This window comes from Astyanax mexicanus, chromosome 12 (assembly GCF_023375975.1).
Source record: "Astyanax mexicanus isolate ESR-SI-001 chromosome 12, AstMex3_surface, whole genome shotgun sequence".
NCBI classification, from domain to species: domain Eukaryota; kingdom Metazoa; phylum Chordata; class Actinopteri; order Characiformes; family Acestrorhamphidae; genus Astyanax; species Astyanax mexicanus.
This window is the reverse complement of record NC_064419.1, coordinates 18,747,617-18,766,552: the sequence shown is the minus strand read 5'-3', so window position 1 is coordinate 18,766,552 and position 18,936 is coordinate 18,747,617. Positions and strand designations below refer to the sequence as shown.

The 18,936-nt window shown below is 37.5% G+C and overlaps 1 protein-coding gene across 1 annotated transcript in view; it reads left to right on the top strand.

Moving 5' to 3' along the window:
* The window catches only part of plch2a (phospholipase C, eta 2a), a 111,357-nt gene that overhangs the window by 12,640 nt on the left and 79,781 nt on the right, over window positions 1–18,936 (top strand). Inside the window, exons 2-4 of the mRNA XM_049485540.1 lie at window positions 6,412–6,558; window positions 11,697–11,942; window positions 15,421–15,548. Coding sequence (XP_049341497.1) covers window positions 6,412–6,558; window positions 11,697–11,942; window positions 15,421–15,548 — 521 coding nt within the window. The remainder of the gene's footprint in view (window positions 1–6,411; window positions 6,559–11,696; window positions 11,943–15,420; window positions 15,549–18,936) is intronic.

Genomic DNA, 18,936 nt, shown 5'->3' with positions numbered 1-18,936 from the left:
GTAGGTCAGTCTTCCACCCAGCAGTATTAGTGCTGGAGTAGTGTACTAGACTGTGCATTCAGAAATAAGGAAAAGGTAGGGCAACTGGTTGCAGGACTTTATTAACATAACATTGGGCTTGGTAATGAAGACCAAAGGTTATCTGGTATTGTACGAAATTGCAGCTCATGTCATTACATAACATTACATTACATTTGGAAGACGCTTTTGTCCAAATTGACTAACAATAGTGATGTACATAGAGTAATGGAAGTTTAAGGTATAAAAAACATCTTTAGATAGGGCCTAAAGGAGGTCAAATGGAAATAATGGGATAGTGGAGTAAAGGAGGGAAAGAAGGAAATGAGGTTAGAAGTACAGGGGTTGGACAATGAACCTGAAACACCTGTCATTTTAGTGTGGGAGGTTTTATGGCTAAATTGGACCACTCGGGTGGCCAATCTTCATTAATTGCACATTGCACCAATAAAAGAGCAGAGTGTGAAGGTTTAATTAGCAGGGTAAGAGCACAGTTTTGCTCAAAATATTACAATGCACACAACATTATGGGTGACATACCAGAGTTCAAAAGAGGACAAATTGTTGGTGCACGTCTTGCTGGCGCATCTGTGACCAAGACAGCAAGTCCAGCAAGTCCTGATGTATCAAGAGCCACGGTATCCAGGGTAACATCAGCATACCACCAAGAAGGACCATGTGGACGCTGTAAGAGGAAGCTGTCTTAAAGGGATGTTCGGGTGCTAATCTGGATTGTATCCAAAAAACATAAAACCATGGCTGCACAAATCACAGCAGAATTCAATGTGCACCTCAACTCTCCTGTTTCCACCAGAACTGTCCGTCTAGACAATAAATTATTGTGGTCTAAAACCAGGTGTTTCAGTTTCATTGTCCAACCCCTGTAGTTAGTTTGTTAGAGGTGTTAGGAGAGTAAGTGCTCTTTGAAGAGTTCAGTCTTCAGGAGTTTCTTAAAGATGTCAAGACAGAAGGCCTTCTGACCACGTGCCTACTCTCAAAGATTCATTGGTTGTCTCCGCCAAAACAAAAGCAGGAACCCCTGCCATTCTGGCTTCGCTGCTCACCAAGTTTCTTTCCCATTGGTTGATTTCTTCTGGGTGCAACTACATATATATATATATATATATATATATATATATATATATATATTTAGTTGTTCTCGTGAGCTGCACATCTCACTATTCAAGCGAAATAACGGCCCGAATGTGCTGGCATATGAATCTGTGCCTTCGGGCAGAATCTCTTGACCCATATCTTCTCCTAGAAAAAGGCGATGAATCACACGAACCCAAATTTGATAATGCGGTTACTTTCCTTCGACTGCTCTCGGTATATTGCAGCTTTCTTGTAGCTCCTGGGCCGAACGGATCGTCTGGCGTAATGAAGATCTGACGAGCTCGCCGCTTTCACAGGCCCCAGACGAACTGCGCTGCTATTAGATGCGAAAGAGCCGGAAACGCGCGGCGACAGAGGAGCACTTTTTAATAAACTTCAAACATATTTTACCGCATAATGAGAGCACTCATTCATTGCTCTAGAGCTGCAACTGTAGTTCTTTTTCTTGTGTGAAATGGGCTTTTAAATAGGGATATGCTTCTTTCAGTCTTCACAGGCCTACAGGATCTATTTATCAATCTATTTTTTTTTTTTGCAGTGTTGAGCTTCTCTGGCACTTTGCTAAAAAAGGACGCTGCCATTCCTCCGTCGATTGCAGCACATTACAGTGGTATCTAGGAAACTCTGCAATCTGCTCTTAAAATGTGTTGGTGAACAGAATGAATATGTTGTTGGCCGGCCAGCCTACATCATTCAGCGCACAGGGTATGAGTGTGCTCTGTGAATCCTTCAGTGCACTCATACATTCACTCATCACATGCATGTTGTGTTTCTGAAAATAGAGGTCGGGAGGTGTGCTGTAGTACCCCGCATACCTGGGCTAAGATAGCAAGAGGTCATCTCTATATTCTGTGCACGAATTGTCACCCGGGAGCTTTTAATATTGGAGGAGACACAGTGTCACTCACCATCCAACCTACACAGCACTGTCTATTTACTGTCTGTAACTTTTGGAATGCAGCGATTCTTCCATTACAAACATTGCTTACATTACACTTGTGTGTGTGTGTTTTTTTATTATTATTAATTATTATTAGAAGTAATAGCAGTGGTAGTAGTGGTAACAGCAATAGTAGTATAGCAGTAAAATTATTATAAATAGAAGCTATAATAAAAAGTTAACAGTACTAAAAGTAATAGTAATAGTAATAGTAATAGTTTTAGTAGTACTGGTGTCATTAGTCATTAGTGAAATAACTAGTAGTAGTAGTAGTAGTAGTAGTATACAGTAAATTTGTCAGGGTTAAATCAACACTGTCAGTGTTAAATGAAAAGTTTGCATATCTTTGCTATCCAATTAAAACTAAATATCTACGAATAATTTCATAATTTGAACTTCCCTTTACACCGTGTCAAAAATTCTTGATGAAATTCTATTGGACAAATTCTATTCTATTCAAAATGACCTGAAATAAACTCTTTTAAGAGTAATAAACTCTCTTGACAATGGAAAGTTGCTATATTTTATTTATTAGTCTCACTTTTATATTGGACAGCACATATTTAATAGTAGAAAATTTGCTATGCAGTAATAGTAACAATTATTTTATTATTATTATTATTATTATTAGTAGTAGTAGTAGTAGTAGTAGTAGTAATAGTAGTAGAAATAGTGATTTTAATATTAATAATTGTAATAGCAGTAGTATCAATACCAATAATAGAAGTTATATCACTAATCGTGGAAGTAAAAGTAGTAAGAGTAGTAATGCTACAACTACTACTACTAGTAGTGGCAAATGTAATAGTAGTAGCAGTAGTAAAAGTAATACTAGTAGTAGTGCTAGTAGTGTTGTTTGTCATTTGTAACAGTGGTAACAACAGTGTTACTAATAGTAGTAGAATTCATATTAATGACAGTACTTAAAACTAGTACTAGTGTTACTTATTACTATAATAGTAGTATTAATAGTAGTTAAAGTTATGGTAGCAATTGCAGTACTGATAAAAGTAGTAGTAAAAGTAACAGTAATAGTAGTAGTATAAGAAGTGATATAAATACTAGTAATAGTAGTGGTAAGGGTACCACTTTAAAATAAGTCTACCTTTATAAAGGGTTTATAAATGGTTTACAATTAGTTTATTAATGGTTACTAATTAGGTTGTAAATGATTTAAAAATCATTAATAATCAGTTATAACACATATGTAGAAAGGGCAACAGTGTAGATGGCTGTGGGTTCACTATTTGACAAACAACAGGTCATTGTTGCCCTTTCTACGTATGTGTTATAACTGATTATTAATGATTTTTAAGGCATTTACAACCTAATTAGTAACCATTAATAAACTAATCGTAAACCATTTATAAACCGTTTATAAAGGTAGTCTTATTTTAAAGTGGTACTGTGGTGAAAGTAGCAGTAAATAGTACTAGTAGTAGTAGTAGTAATAAGAGTAGAAAAAGTAACAGTACTAATAGCAATATTAGTACTGGTAATATTACAAAAATGTAGCAGTAGGATTATAGTATGATAGCAAAATAGTATTAAAAGCAATATTAGAGGTATTTACATCAATATTAGTAATAACAAGTAATAGCAGTAGTAGTAGTGCTAGGTGTAGTAGTAGTAGTATTAGTAATAGTAGTAAAGGTAAGAAAAATAGTAGTAGTAATGCAGTGTTAATAGTAATAGAATTAGTAGTAGTAGTAGTAGTAGCAGCAATAGTAGAAGAAAAGGTAGCAGTAGTATTAGCAGTATTAGCCCGCGCTGTTTAAATAACATCCAAGTTCAGGAATATATGTAGACTGATGGGTTTGGTGGTCTGGAAGTGAGGTTTGTTCAGGTAAATTTCTGCTGTGGTACTATTTTGGCAGTGGAAAACACAGGTGCGCCACTGATTGAAATGGACCTAGACAACAACTGTCAGAGTCATTAGATTGTGACTTTTGCGCATTTCAAGCTGTTCAAGGCATTTTTTTTTGCATCCTCGACACATCCTAAATTCAGCTGCGCGATGCAAAAATGGCATCTTGTCCATAGATTGCTAAAATATGGCCTCTATTGTGTTGCTAAATTGTAACATTTGCGCTGTAGATTCTGTTTAATTGAAAGCACATGCTAAAACTGGACAGTTGGTTAGTGCATTACCTGCTTTGAAGCTGGATGCTGCACTTTAATGTCTTTAATGTAACAGCAATACTGTCAATCCAGGCAAGGTAGCAGGGTCCTGTTAGCATTGTGCAAATGATATCATGCTGGCTGGTCCTTGCTGGCTTTCATTAGCCGAAGTGATTCTAAGTGGTGTTCACTTTACGTGAAGGTATTTATTAAAATAATATTTAAATGCTATTTTATTAATCACGAGTAGCTCTTTGCAGGCTGTAGATGTGAAGTTGGGTAAGTGGTGGAGATGGATGTTTAATTTTCAGTAGGGTGCACTTCAGAAGGGCAGCGCTCCATTATTAATGGCTGACTGCTGCGTGTACATGGCACAGATCTGGAGGGGATGGTGTGGCAGTAAGCGAGAGCATGGTCAGATACTATATTGATCAAGCAGATACATTAATGTAGCTAATGTGTTGAACAGACTATAAGCTGAGGGTCAGTGAGAGATCATCACGGCTTTACTAATGCTATAGAAATGGAAATGCTATAGTTTACAGTGTGAATGTTTTTTTATCTCTGTTAGCATTAATGCTAGCTAGCTAAAGAATTTTCCATTTCGCTACAGGTACAGAAGTATACTTGTGCACTGTACATATAAATTTCAGTGGAGATAGGTGTATAAATTCATATGCAGGACTTGCTTGACTTTAAAAGAAAATATATTTTTTTTAGAATTACAGTTTTGGTAACTTAGGCGCCCCCCAATGGAAGTACCTGCTCAAATTAGAAGGGTACCCTATTTTAAAGCATTTATTTTAATAATAAATATTAAGCACATAACATAATATTGGTGGCTCTTTATTTGTGGAAGCATTTTTTTGCCTACGCTGGCAAGACACAGCGTTTCTGCACTGTGCTATGAGATCCAGCGGTATATAATAAGAAGGATTTTGTCCTGTGTGGGCATCCGTACTCTGAGTACGTCAGGATAACATGGTGGAACCCTTGTTTACTTAAAATTAAGCATCCTTGTAAGTGCACAATGTAAAAATCGAGAAAATATAGCCGTTGCGCTACGGTTAGTGATTTTTTGCGGGAATAAAGTTTGTGGTAGGTGGTAGCTGACGTGTTGACACTTTAACACGTCAACAGAGTAAACAGGAAGTTAACAGGAAGTCATACAAAACTCAACTCTCAAACTGTTGCCAGTCTTTAACACTATTGCCAATCTGTAGTTCCTATGATCAATATTTGTTAATGAGATTATGATGAGCTTCTTGTGTGTCACATTCATTCAAGTGACTGTGAGCATTAATGTCAGCTAATATATTTTCAATTTAAATACATAACTATACCTGTGCACTGTACAGATAGATAGATAGATGTCGTGTGTACATTGGTGTGACCAGGGTGGTTAAACAGTCTTATGGCCTGAGGGACAAAAGACCTCCTGAGTCTGTCTGTGGAGCAGGACTGCGGTAGGAGTCTGCCACTGAATGAGCGAACTGTAGCTTTGGATAATGGTTCAGTCTGTCTTAAGCATGAGGTTTTCAATGGGAGAACATTAGCTTTCTGCACATTGCAGTACATTAGCTTTCTGCTTTGTTGTTTCTAGCTGTTTGTAGCATTTAGCATGCTAACTAGCTATCAGAGTAAATACAATTCACAAAAATCAGAACAATGTTGGTTAATGGGATTATGGTAGATTCTTGTATGTTATGTTTACAAAATGCCTGTTAGCATAATTGATAGACTATACATTTTTCATTTAGCTAAGAACAGAATTGTTCTTTTGCACTTTTTGGGTGTGTTTATCCTAAAGCTGGATACGAGCAGATCTCACACAATCAGCCCGAACAATGCAGGATGAACTACATTATGTTTTTGGGTCACTCTGAAAATCCTGGAGTAATTAATACGTTACGTGGCATCCACTTATCCAGAATGCGTCTGCTCACCCGGACACTTGAAAAGTTTTCTGATTAATTGGAAACGAACACTTCAATCATGGTTGGGGCATAATGAATGCACTTTGTAGAAGCGATCAGGTACCACTTAGTGTGATTTCATTTCCGTAGTGCTCAGTGGACTTCATGCTTTCTTCATGATTTTAGCCATTAATTATTATAATTGTTTTTAGCAAATTATACTTGTAAGCTAAACTGAACTTTGCTGTCTTTTCTTAAACTTTCTCTCTCTCTCTCTCTCTCTCTCTTTTATTTTTGCAGTGGAGAAATGCATGAGCTCAATGCAGACAGGGACTCAGATGGTGAAGCTGCGGGGCGGCTCCAAGGGCCTGGTGCGCTACTTCTACCTGGACGAGCACAAGTCCTGCATCCGCTGGAGGCCCTCCAGGAAAAACGAGAGGGCTAAAAGTAAGTGGCAGTGTGCGCTAAGGTAACTTATAATAGAAGGAGCAACTGTCATGCAGTCAAAAGTGAGTGAAAAGCATCTGGCCTTTTTCTTCTTAAAAAAGTATTTGCTAATAATTGTAGAAAAAACAATACCTGTCAAAATTGTAGAAATTAAACATGGATATACAGTAACTTAGAGTAGTCATTGTACATCTTGTATAGCAGTATAGATTTAATGCCCTCTGGAAATAACTCAACAGACAGCCATTAATGCATACACATTAGGGGTGGGTATCATACAAGGTTAAAGTTCACAATCGATGATTTTACAGAAATTTCAGTTACAATACAAATTGTAGTTTGAATATGAAATGTATGCAATTATACAAGAAACACTTAAAATTCCATTATTAAACTATTAGTGTTTATATTATATAGACTTAACACAACAGTTACCTTCTTTTTTTTAATATAATTTAATGTAGCTTAGTTAATTGCGACACCATGTTTCACATCTCTATACAGGTTTGGAACGGCCACTTTATTTAAATGTTTACATGTGGGTAAAATATAACGTGGTCCCAGAACATTTTATGAGGCTTCAGACTTAACATGCTTAATAAATTCATTATTTGGGAATAAAAATCATTTAGTATTAGCGCTTCATAGAGAACATGATCCTTTTACTATTTACACATAAAATCACTCAGTTACAGGTTAATCTACAGTTATTCCATCTAACAGTTAAACCAGCACACCGGCGGAAGTCAATTTAGCGCACCGGCCGCATGTAAGGCTAGTAAACGCGGCTAAATGGGGTTTAGCTTACCCGGTGCTTTGGCTAACTCGCTAAGCTAACGGTGGATTCAGCCAGTCAGGTCTTACTTTAAATAAAGTTCAGGCGAAAACAACACTGAAAATCAACTTAAAACAGTGTTAAATGTACTAGTTTGAAAAACACATGCAGCAGTGTGTGGAAATACAGAAGAAAATTACTTACATTTGTACAGAAACTCCCCACAGTCCTGAGCGACGTCACTCGTGCTCCAGCTAACCCCAGCCAGAGGGCGGTGCTCGAGAGGTTTTTCTCGAGAGAATGGGCTAATTTTAAACACACCCCTAATACACATATACAGCTGGGAACACAAGTGAGTACACTTTATAGTGAACAAGTCCAAATTGTGCCCAAAGTGTGAACACCATTGTTATCTAGCACTGCACTCTACCCCCTTTTGCTCATAGATGTTACCATTGCTTCTGGAATCAGCTTGAGGATGTCCCACAGGTGCTTAATTGAGCTGGGCTTAGGTCTGCAGATGCTCATTGCTATCTTACACTGTGTCAACAGCCCATTTTTACACCTAGCGCCAAAGTTTAGGAATATATTTACACCAATGGGCATGGAAGTCTGGAAGTGGTGTCTGTTCAGGTAAAATCCTGCCATGGTTCTATCTTGGTGGTGGCAAATACAGGTGCTCCATTGTCTGATTTAAACCTTGACAACAGTCAAGAGTCAGTCACCCAATCATATCTTAGCCATGCAGGAGCCCTGTTTGCACTGTTCCCTAAAACGAGCTGCTGGCATGCCTTAACAATGTGAACGTGCAAGTCAGTATCTTCTGCTGAGCCACACAAAGCACTGCACTGTTAAATTATGAATGCGCCAAAGTCATAGGGCATCTGGCTCTTAAAAGGAATTATGACTGGCAATTATGATTGGTTTATTTTATGTTACGTTTAAAAAACACACCCATGATTAATAATTAAGAGAATTAGTACATGTCTTTTCACACTCATGATACCAAAGGACACAATGACTCGCCCTAAATCAAGCTATAAATCGCTATAGATTGCTAAAATAGGGCCCAATGACTCCATAGCTTCAGTAGTAACCAATTCTATAGCTGACAAATTGCTCAGTAGTCAAATCAATGAGGTTCAATGCTGTTCTGCTGTAGCTGAGGAGTTAATGATGACTTTAAGTTTCCTGAATAATGCATCCACTTTAACAGTCTATCTCTGAACCTGCCACATCTCCTTTCATTCGTTCGCTCGGCTCACAAAAGTCACGTAGCCCAGGTTTTAGAAACGGAACAGATCCAGTTCCAGCACGTTTCTGAACACCCAAGCTGGTTACAGAAACCGGAAACAGCCCTCTTATCACCGCTGGTCAACTCTCCCATTTACATTATTCAACAGCAGCCCGGTGCAGCCCAAGGTCACGCTGTGAAAATGGTATTCAGGCTGTATGTTTTGATCTGGTGCTGAACCTGCTGTGGAGCTGATGAAAACCTTTCATCTCCGGCCATGTCTCACAAGCCCGCCCAAACGTGTCATCATACAATATTGCCAATGACAGAAAAGCTCATAAAGTGCCGAGGGCATTGCTAACAAGGCTTGTGGACTGGAAACATTCAGGAGCACCATCTGTGGCAGTTGTAGTCTGTGCTTGTAAAGTAGAACAGGGCAGCTTTGTGGTTGTGTTTCAACAGTAATGGAGAAAACAGCACAATCCCTAATCAGACTGGATGCTAAAATGGACTCTCGTTCATTTGCACTCTTGGTGCGGTTCATTTGGGCAGGTGTAAAAACACAGTAATTGCACTTGACTCAGCTGAAAACCAAGACCCACAAGAGGAGGTGGTCTCAATCAAGTTCCAAATAAACTCTGGAGCAGTTTTTTGTGGTGACAAAATGATCTGATCTCAATCCAACCAAACTGTCAGATGTACACCACATGTTTGAGCTAAACAGCTGTTCAAGTGCAGTTTAATCTGATATACTAGCCACTACAGTTAATAAAAGTCTCATTGCATTGTTTTTTCATTCATTTAAAATGTCTAGTTGTGGTCTCTAGCATGAATACATTAATGTTTAAGCTATTAGTTTGAGCCGAACAAACCAAACCAAAAACAAACCAAACCAAGTGGAAAAATATTTTAAGTAAACAAACTTATCCATTGATTCCCACATGGTAAACAAACTACAGGTATGAAAATGCCCCAAAACTGGGGCTATGCTGTGTTTACTGAGCACTACGGAACACTAATTGGCATTAATAAGTAAGGCTAAGGCTTTTTAACTGTACTTATTTTGTTTATTTCTTTCTGCAGTCATCACAAATATGTGGATTCCTACTAAACAAGTGTCACACTTTCTCTTAATGGTGGTCCATTGCTATAGGGTCCCAAACAGCCCATTAGTCTTATTTTCACCTGTTTTTTTTCTAGAGGGACATTGGAGGTGCAGAAAAGTACAATCATTTAATATCAATTGTCAAAAATCCAGTTTTAAAAACACCTTGGACCCAACTGCTTCTGCTTCTTGAGTACATACAGTATTTAAGGTTTCTTAACTAAGAATCAGAGTAACCTACCTAAAACATACAATGTATCAGAACAAAAAACATTGGGACTTATCCTATTATTTAACCATCTTGCCATCAACCTGCCATCAACTATTAGTGAGTAATCAAGCATAGAATAGCTCAACCTACCGTCTGACTGCACTTGAGCACGCCTCAGTGTTAACTCAGAGAAGTACAAGGAGGGCAGGGCTATTTGTTTACTTGTTTACTTTTTTACTTGTTTACTCCACAAATATTAGAACACTGCAAATTTAATATTTTTTCTAAACAAAATATATACTGTTTTGTCGTTTCTGTCGTTATGGAGCGAAAGAAAAAACTGAAAGACAGACAGTGTGAATAAACTTAAGCTTGTTCATCAAGTGATAGACTCACAGATCTCACAGATTTGACAATCTAAATTTCAGAATAAAAGACCTTAGCCCAGGTGAAATTCAGGTTTTTATTTTTGTCAAGGATAAGACAAGCTTGGATAAAAATAAGGGGCTTTACAAACACAAATATAAACAATAATACGGGTAAGAGAAATGTATAGAAATTTGTATAGATGGACAGAACCAGAACTAATACTCGACTGTAAGCGAGTGAAACAGGTGAAGTCAATATTCAGGTGATTGTGGTCTGGAGTGTCATGTGATATGTCACGTGAGGGAGTGAATGAGTGATGTCAGTGTGTGGTGCATTCTGGGCAATGGAGTCCGGAGTTGGGAGATCACTGGTAGACCAAGGGTGACAATTGACTTTGGACTAATGTCAAATATTATAAATAATGTATAAATTGTTATTTGCCACTGTAATCATTACAAATAACTAGTTTTCAGGTTAAAAACTCTCTTATCAATTCCCAACAATATTTCTGATATGTGAACAGCTTGTATAGTGTTTACACAAAAGCAAATGTACGCAAGCAAATGATCAAAATCATATAAATATATGAATTCTGTCAAAATGTATGTCTCAATATCAATCTTTGAGTAGTTTCGGGTCTCCTGAAACACTATTTCACTACTCTCCTTGAAAATTTGGACTAGGATTCAATACTATTACTATACTTTATAAGATAGCAATGCTGCACTGTCTACAGGTCCTACTGTTTTAATTGGACAAAAAGCTGAACAAAAAATTATTTTTTGCTTAAATGTTATAGTTACTATGGTGTTTTTTCTTAAAATCACAATACATGACCTTGCTTACAGTATCACAATGCAAATTGCAGTATATACTGATATATGTAACTCATATACAGCTCTGGGAAAAAAAATGAGAGACCACTAAGAAAGAAATTATGAGTTTCTTTCATTTAACCAAATTGAAAACCTCTGGAATATAATCAAGAGGAAGATTGATGATCACAAGCCATCAAACCAGGAGTGGCATAAAGTTATCCAAAAGCAGTGTGTAAGACTGGTGGAGGAGAACATGCCAAGATGCATAAAAACTGTGCTTAAAAAACAGGGTTATTCCACCAAATATTGATTTCTGAACTCTTAAAAATTATTTTCTTTTTCTCTATTTTCTATTATTTTATTTTAGCCATTTCTCGTTTTCTGCAAATAAATGCTCTAAATAACAATATGTTTATTTGGAATTTGGGAGAAATGTTGTCCGTAGTTTACAGAATAAAACAACAATGTTCATTTTACTCAAACATATGCATAGCAAAATTTAGGCTTTTTCACTTTTTTTTTTCTTTTCATGCCATCTGTTCAAATCACTCTAACCAGTCACATCAGAACTGTGTGCCTCACTCACTTCCTCTTCTCTCTCTCTCTCTCTCTTTTCCCCACCCCAGTCTCCATCGACTCCATCCGGGAGGTGTGTGAGGGTAAGCAGTCTGAAATTTTCCAGCGCTACGCAGATGGCAGCTTTGACCCCAACTGTTGCTTCAGCATCTACTATGGTGAACACATGGAGTCTCTTGACCTGGTGTCTGGCACGGGCGAGGAGGCACGCACCTGGATTACTGGCCTTAAGTACCTTATGGCGGGAATCAGTGACGAGGACAGTCTGGCCAAACGTCAGCGAACCCGTGATCAATATCCTTTTCTATGGAATATGTTGGGGTTTTTTTTTGCATTCATTTTATTTTACAGCAGTGTATGTGGTTCTGGAATGTTTTAGAATTAATATGACAAGTTTAATAGTTAGCAATTCTCGCTAGTCTTACTGATACCAGTAGAAAATCAAATTTTAAATGGCTTTAGATCATCTCCAGTGCATTTATTAGGCTTATTAAAAGTACTCTCAACAAAATCTGGCAATAATAAATACAATGTAGCAACAAGAAAACAGTTATCATAACTTGCAGATGTGTGCAATTCAATTTATGTGCTTTTTAAAGAACCTTTACCTTAATTAGTGACTTAATACAGTTAAGTGTACTTAACGTGGATTAAGCCTAGTTTTGGACAATTTTATAAGTTCTAATTCTGAATCTGAGTGTAGGAAACCAGCATTCAGGTTTTTATTTTTGTCAAAATAAGAGGCTTTACAAACACACATATAAACAACAATAATATGAATACAATAAATGCTTTTATAGACAGACAGAACCGGTGTACCGGTTCATTCAGTATACCGCGGGTTGAACTTGGACCAGTATGCGTTTCTCTCATACCGCCACACCACTAGAGGGCGCTGTGGAACGCCGTGCAGAACAGCACCATCAAAGAAGAGAGTCATACGCTGTTCTAGCTCAGTCCTGCAGAGAAGTCATAACAGCTCCTGCTGCTGTTTCTACTGTATGAGTGTTTTTATCCCAGTAAAATACAGCAGTAACTACAGCCCTGTTAAATATATTAATACTGTAGTTTAAAGGATGATTTGAATGTGTTTGTTAACAGGAGAAAGAAGGATTTTGTAGCTGATTTAAATACTGTAATGCCTCTAATGGCTTCAGGAATAACATATAGTAAATGTATATTAAACTTGTATCCAACTTGTTCAATAGAACTTTTGAGAAATATCTCTTTGAATACTTAAACACTGAGTATTTTAGGTTTGTTAAATTTGTTAGCAAATCTATTTTTAAGGGGGGATTTTTGACATTCTTTAGCTATTTTTCTCATAATAAAGTCTGATTTCTTCATATATTGTTTAATTTTGTGGGACAAAGTAAACGCAATACTAATCAAAGCCTTAATTTAAAGGCTTAGTGTTTTATAGTATATGTACTCCTAACAGTACAGTAACTCACAAACCCATATTAAAGCCCAGTCATGCAATAAATAATACTAAAAATATATATAATAAAAATACAGTGTTATACCGTGAAATCATCAGAATCTTGAAAAATACTGTGATATGCATTTTTGGCCATATCGCCCAGCACTACTCGACTGTAAGTGAGTAAAACAGGTAAAGTGTGGTTAGGGTTAGGATTAAGGTTAAAGTTAAAACTAAGATTAAAATTCCCATGTTGGAGATATAGGGTTTTGGCTTGACAGTAACAAGAGATGAATGTATGATTTCTTGTTAGTACATTTTCAGTCGGACCCACACTCATATTGAATGAGACGTAATACAGTTAAACTACATTATTTGAACATGATGAATCACAATAAACATAATGTGTTCACAAATTAAACTATTCCAAAACAACAAAGACATCAACAACATGCTGCCTGTCATCCGTTTAACATTGTAATCCATCAGTGAAGACATGCTCTGGAATGATCTGAAGTGTAAGCAGCTGTCAGTGAGAATCAGAATCAATACAGGAGCAAAGCCTTGGGGAAATGCAGTAATCTGACAGATCAGGTTGTGAATCACTCTTTATTACACATTCAGAATAATCAGCGTTAAATAAGATTCAGCCGTTTTGATTATGTAGGCTGCTGTAGGTAAACAGCTTGCAGCGTAATGTTTTTTTTTGTTTACTACGGTTGCCTAAGGTGATCTTTTACTTTTTTTTTCTAGATTTTAGATTTTAAATTATTTTTTCCTTTTTATATTTTCTCTTTTTTTCCATTTTTTTGTGCTCTTTGTAGCTGACAGACAGCTACGTTTGGATATGCATGCGTTTGATGACAACTTCAACCTACAAAGCCATATTTAAATGTAGTTACTGAAACATTACTGGAATAATTTATCTGGCTTGATGCGTCTAAAAGCATAAATAAAAAAATTCGGATTTGCAAGTACAGCTATGCTTCAGTGATACAGTAGAATAAGTTCCTTAGTATACTTGTCATTTGTTCTTCTCTGAGATTCGTTCTTTAGTTGAATAATGCAGTTGCAAGAAACAATGAGTTTACTTTCTGAAATTACCTTTATTTTTGCATTTATTACTAATAAAATGTGATTCAATCATTGTCTAAGTTACAATACTAGACAAACCAAATTTAACTATGCTAATATCTTTTATAACAAACATTTGCTCTGGTTACATATTTTATTGAGCACATTAAAAAAATAAGAGACCTCTAAAAATGATGAGTTCCTTTGATTTTACCAAACTGAAAACCTCTGGAATATAATCAAGAAGAAGATGGATGATCACAAGCCATCAAACCAAACTGAACTGCTTACAGCAGTGTGTAAGACTGGCGGAGGAGAACATGCCGAGATGCATGTAAACTGTGATTAAAACCACAGTGCAGGCTAGAAAAAGTAAGTGATCCTCCGTAGTAATGATGCTTCCACTGGAAAAGAGTGTTTCAGTTTATTATATACAATTGGAAGTTTGGGAATTTTGCAGATGCCAAACCTGCCTATAAAGTAAATTTACCCACAAACAACCTTAAGTGGACTTTAGGAATCTTCCTATAGCATTAATAAAGTGGGTGTCCTGTTAAGATCACTTCAAGACCACAACCGTTGAGAAAAATCCCAAAAGCAAGAGCAAATTGTCTCTGTCCAATGAAAAACAAGTATCTCCAAAACAGCAACTTTACAGGAGATAGAAACAACCTTCTAAACTTTTAATGGAAGTCAATCTTTTTTTTTTTTTGAAGTATTCCATTCATAGAGAAATTTTGGCAGAGTGTAAGGGACATAATTTGTCTGTTCAAATTATGTAATAAACTAAAAATCTAAAAAGAGATTTTGTTAATGGACAGCAATAAAATTAAGCTGAGGTTAAGCTGTGTAAGATCTCATTATTATGAAATACTGTAAGTACATTCATGGCACCCCTGATTTTTTTTCCAGAAAATGAAGTATTTCTCCCAGACAATTATTGCAATTACACATGTTTTATTATACACATGTTTATTTCCTTTGTGTGTATTGGAACAACACAAAAAAAGGTAAATTTGGGAAAAAAAGGTAGGAAAAAAAGGTAAATTTGACATAATTTTACACAAAACTCCAAAAATGGTCCGGACAAAATTATGTTTTTTTGTGTTGTTCTGATACACGAAACATGTGTAATTGCAATAATTTTCTTGGAGAAATACTTCATTTTCTGGAAAAAATGTAGTGGTGCCAACACTTTCAGCCATGACTGTATATGTATTTTCATATCTTGCATGGTCCACTCTGTGATGGTCAGACCCTTAACTGTGCGTCCACATGGTTGAAGCACACGTTCACCGAGGCAGATAAGAACGGAGACGGCAGTCTGAGCATCAGCGAGGTTTTACAGCTCTTACACAAGCTCAACGTCAACCTGCCCCGACAGAAAGTCAAGCAGATGTTCAAGGTATGCCACCTGCAGTGTGTGTGTGTGTGTGTGTGTGTGTGTGTGTTCATGTGTGTCTCTGAGTCAGACGAACAGTCCCAGGGAGAAAAGTCCCAGGATAGAGTATGAGTCACATTCAGGTAACTAAGGCTGTAGATAATAACAAACTGCTCATATGGGGGCCTATTAGTTGAGCTGGGCTTTGAGGGAATAGGGTTTAAAAGCTGTATTGATGCAGTGGAGCCATAAAAAAGCTCAATACAAAGGAGAGAAGTCAAACCTGGTGACAGAGAGAGAGAGAGAGAGAGAGAGAGAGAGAGAGAAGTTCTTTCCAACAAGATACTCAACTCCAATCAATGGAGAAGGAAAATATTATGGAAAGTCTAAAATATATTTCTGGAGAGTCTCGAGGTAAAAGATAAGCTGGTGCGTTCAACTAGACCCAATGTAGGCACCTGCCAATTAAAAATGAAAAACTATCTAAACTTTTATGATGATTTATGATACTTTATGATATCTACACTGATGCGCGTGGTGGTCTGAAAGTGAGGTGTGTTCAGGTAAATTTATGGCGTGTTTCTATTTTGGCGGATGAAAAGCACAGGTGCACCACTGACGGAAATGAACCTAGACAACAGTCAATCATCACAGTCATTTCCTTTAGGTGCACCCAGCGTGTGCTGCAGAGCGAAAACCTGGCATTTAACTTAACAATTAACAGAATAAAGAATAAAATAACATTGTTGTTCCCTTAAATGAGCTGCTGGTGTATCTTCACAGTATGAACGCACAGGCCAGTATTCTCTGCTGAGACACAAAAAGTGCTTCGCTCTTAAGATACGAATGTGCCAAAGTCAGAGCTCACCTGAATCTTAAAGAAAATGGCAAGTGACACACTGATTGGTTTATTTTGGGGTTTTTTCGAGTCGAGGCGTATTTTTTGTGCCCTCACGTTACCAAAGACACGCCCAGGGGTGCAAATACATACTGTCTGTAGTGTATGCAAACGTAGTATCTGCGGCCCCGGGGGGGCAACAACGACCGTTTTAAAATGATCACCGGGGGGGCAGGGTGTTTGGGGTGAGGTGGAACGTACGTTTTAAAATCATCAGCAGGGGGCGGTGGATGTTGGGGGGGTGGATACATTATAAAATCATCGGGGGGGGGGGGGGGGGGTACATTTTAAAATACGTTTAAAATTTATTTGGTACTTTGATTTGGCGCCCCCTCTAGTGCAGCACCCCTATGCATCGCATAGGCTGCATACCCCATTTTTGCGCCACTGGACAGGCCCTAAATCCAGCTGTGTTGCACAAATGACGTCTCGCCTGTACATCGCTAAAATAGGGCTGTAGGCCTTATGGGCATCTTGCCTTTGGTTTCTACTGTATTCTGTTTTATTTCTTTTTTTAATTTATGCTTTTAGATTGTTGTCCAAAAATGTGGTGTATACAATTTTTTACATGTTTAACGTTTGACATTAGTTATCATTATTTGCATCTGGCTGTTGTTCTTTAACCCTGTGAGGATTTCATGATGAATGGCTCAATAGACCTGGTATTATTTTTTATTTTTTTTTGTTTTTCCTATACAGTCATATGAAAAAGTTTGGGCACCCTATTAATCTTAATCATTTTTAGTTCTAAATATCTGGGTGTTTGCAACAGCCATTTCAGTTTGATATATCTAATAACTGATGGACACAGTAATATTTCAGGATTGAAATGAGGTTTATTGTACTAACAGAAAATGTGCAATATGCATTAAACCAAAATTTGACCGGTGCAAATGTATGGGAACCCTTATCATTTTATTGATTTGAATACTCCTAACTACTTTTTACTGACTTACTGAAGCACAAAATTGGTTTGGTAACCTCATTGAGCTTTGAACGTCATAGGTGTATCCAATCATGAGAAAAGGTATTTAAGGTGGCCAATTGCAAGTTGTTCTCCTATTTGAATCTCCTCTGAAGAGTGGCATCATGGGCTCATCAAAACAACTCTCAAATGATCTAAAAACAAAGATTATTCAACATAGTTGTTCAGGGGAAGGATACAAAAAGTTGTCTCAGAGATTTAACCTGTCAGTTTCCACTGTGAGGAACATAGTAAGGAAATGGAAGACCACAGGGACAGTTCTTGTTAAGCCCAGAAGTGGCAGGCCAAGAAAAATATCAGAAAGGCAGAGAAGAAGAATGGTGAGAACAGTCAAGGACAATCCTCCAAAGAGTTGCAGCATCATCTTGCTGCAGATGGTGTCACTGTGCATCGGTCAACAATACAGCGCACTTTGCACAAGGAGAAGCTGTATGGGAGAGTGATGCCAAAGAAGCCATTTCTGCAAGCTCGCCACAAACACAGTCGCCTGAGGTGTGCTTTTGCAATCCTGAAATATTACTGTGTCCATCAGTTATTAGATATATCAAACTGAAATGGCTGTTGCAAACACCCAAATATTTAGAACTAAAAATAATTAAGATTAATAGGGGTGCCCAAACTTTTTCATATGACTGTAAGTATGCCACTTTGAAGGTACAGGGTTTTTGCACAGTAGAGCCAGATAACATGCCATGATTATTGGACGGAATGTGTCCTACATTGGTTTACTACATCTGACCCTCCGTTTGCACGAACAGCAGTCGTGTGTGGTAGATTTACTGGATTGATTGATTGATTGTGTGTGTGTGTGTGTGTGTGTGTGTGTGAACCCTGTAGTTTGTTAATGTGCCCTGGAGGACTGTATCATCACTAATGCCCATTTTGATATAACTGTGACCTACTCACGAAAAAAATAAAAAATAAAAATAAATCATATAAAGCGTAAATCAGGTCCATTATCAATTGATTATAATCAGAATCTGGTAAATATCCCTGTTTGTAGGGTAAAAAAATGGATTGTCTGACCCGTGAGAACTGGTATGTGTGGGTATGTGGTGTTTCGCCTCTCTCTCCAAAAAAGCATTCCCCAGCCAGGCTGGATTAGCGTGTCTGTAGTGTGTGTGTGTGTGTGTGTGTGTGTGTGTGTAAGTACTGTACGTGGCTGAGATCTCACCTCAGTTGTTTGCAGGTCGCTAAGCTTCACACTCCATCAGGGCCCGCCCCATCTGCTGTAAACGGACACAGATGGCCTTTATTGTAAGACAGAATAAAGTACAGGGGAGCAATCTGGCCTTGTGGAAGCGTCTGTATGAATCTGTCTGCTGGGAGAGGCTTCGGCCTTGGCTCTGTTCCGCTGATTATTATAGAGAATAAATAACTACTAGCGTTGCTTCTCTGAATTGAGTGATGGAGCTATAGAATTACAATCATTCTGCTATTTTTCCTTACATACACTTTGCTTTATTGAATTGCTGAATTGCTGATGTGACTTGTAATAGGAAGAATGAGATCCAGGCCTAGAAAGCCTT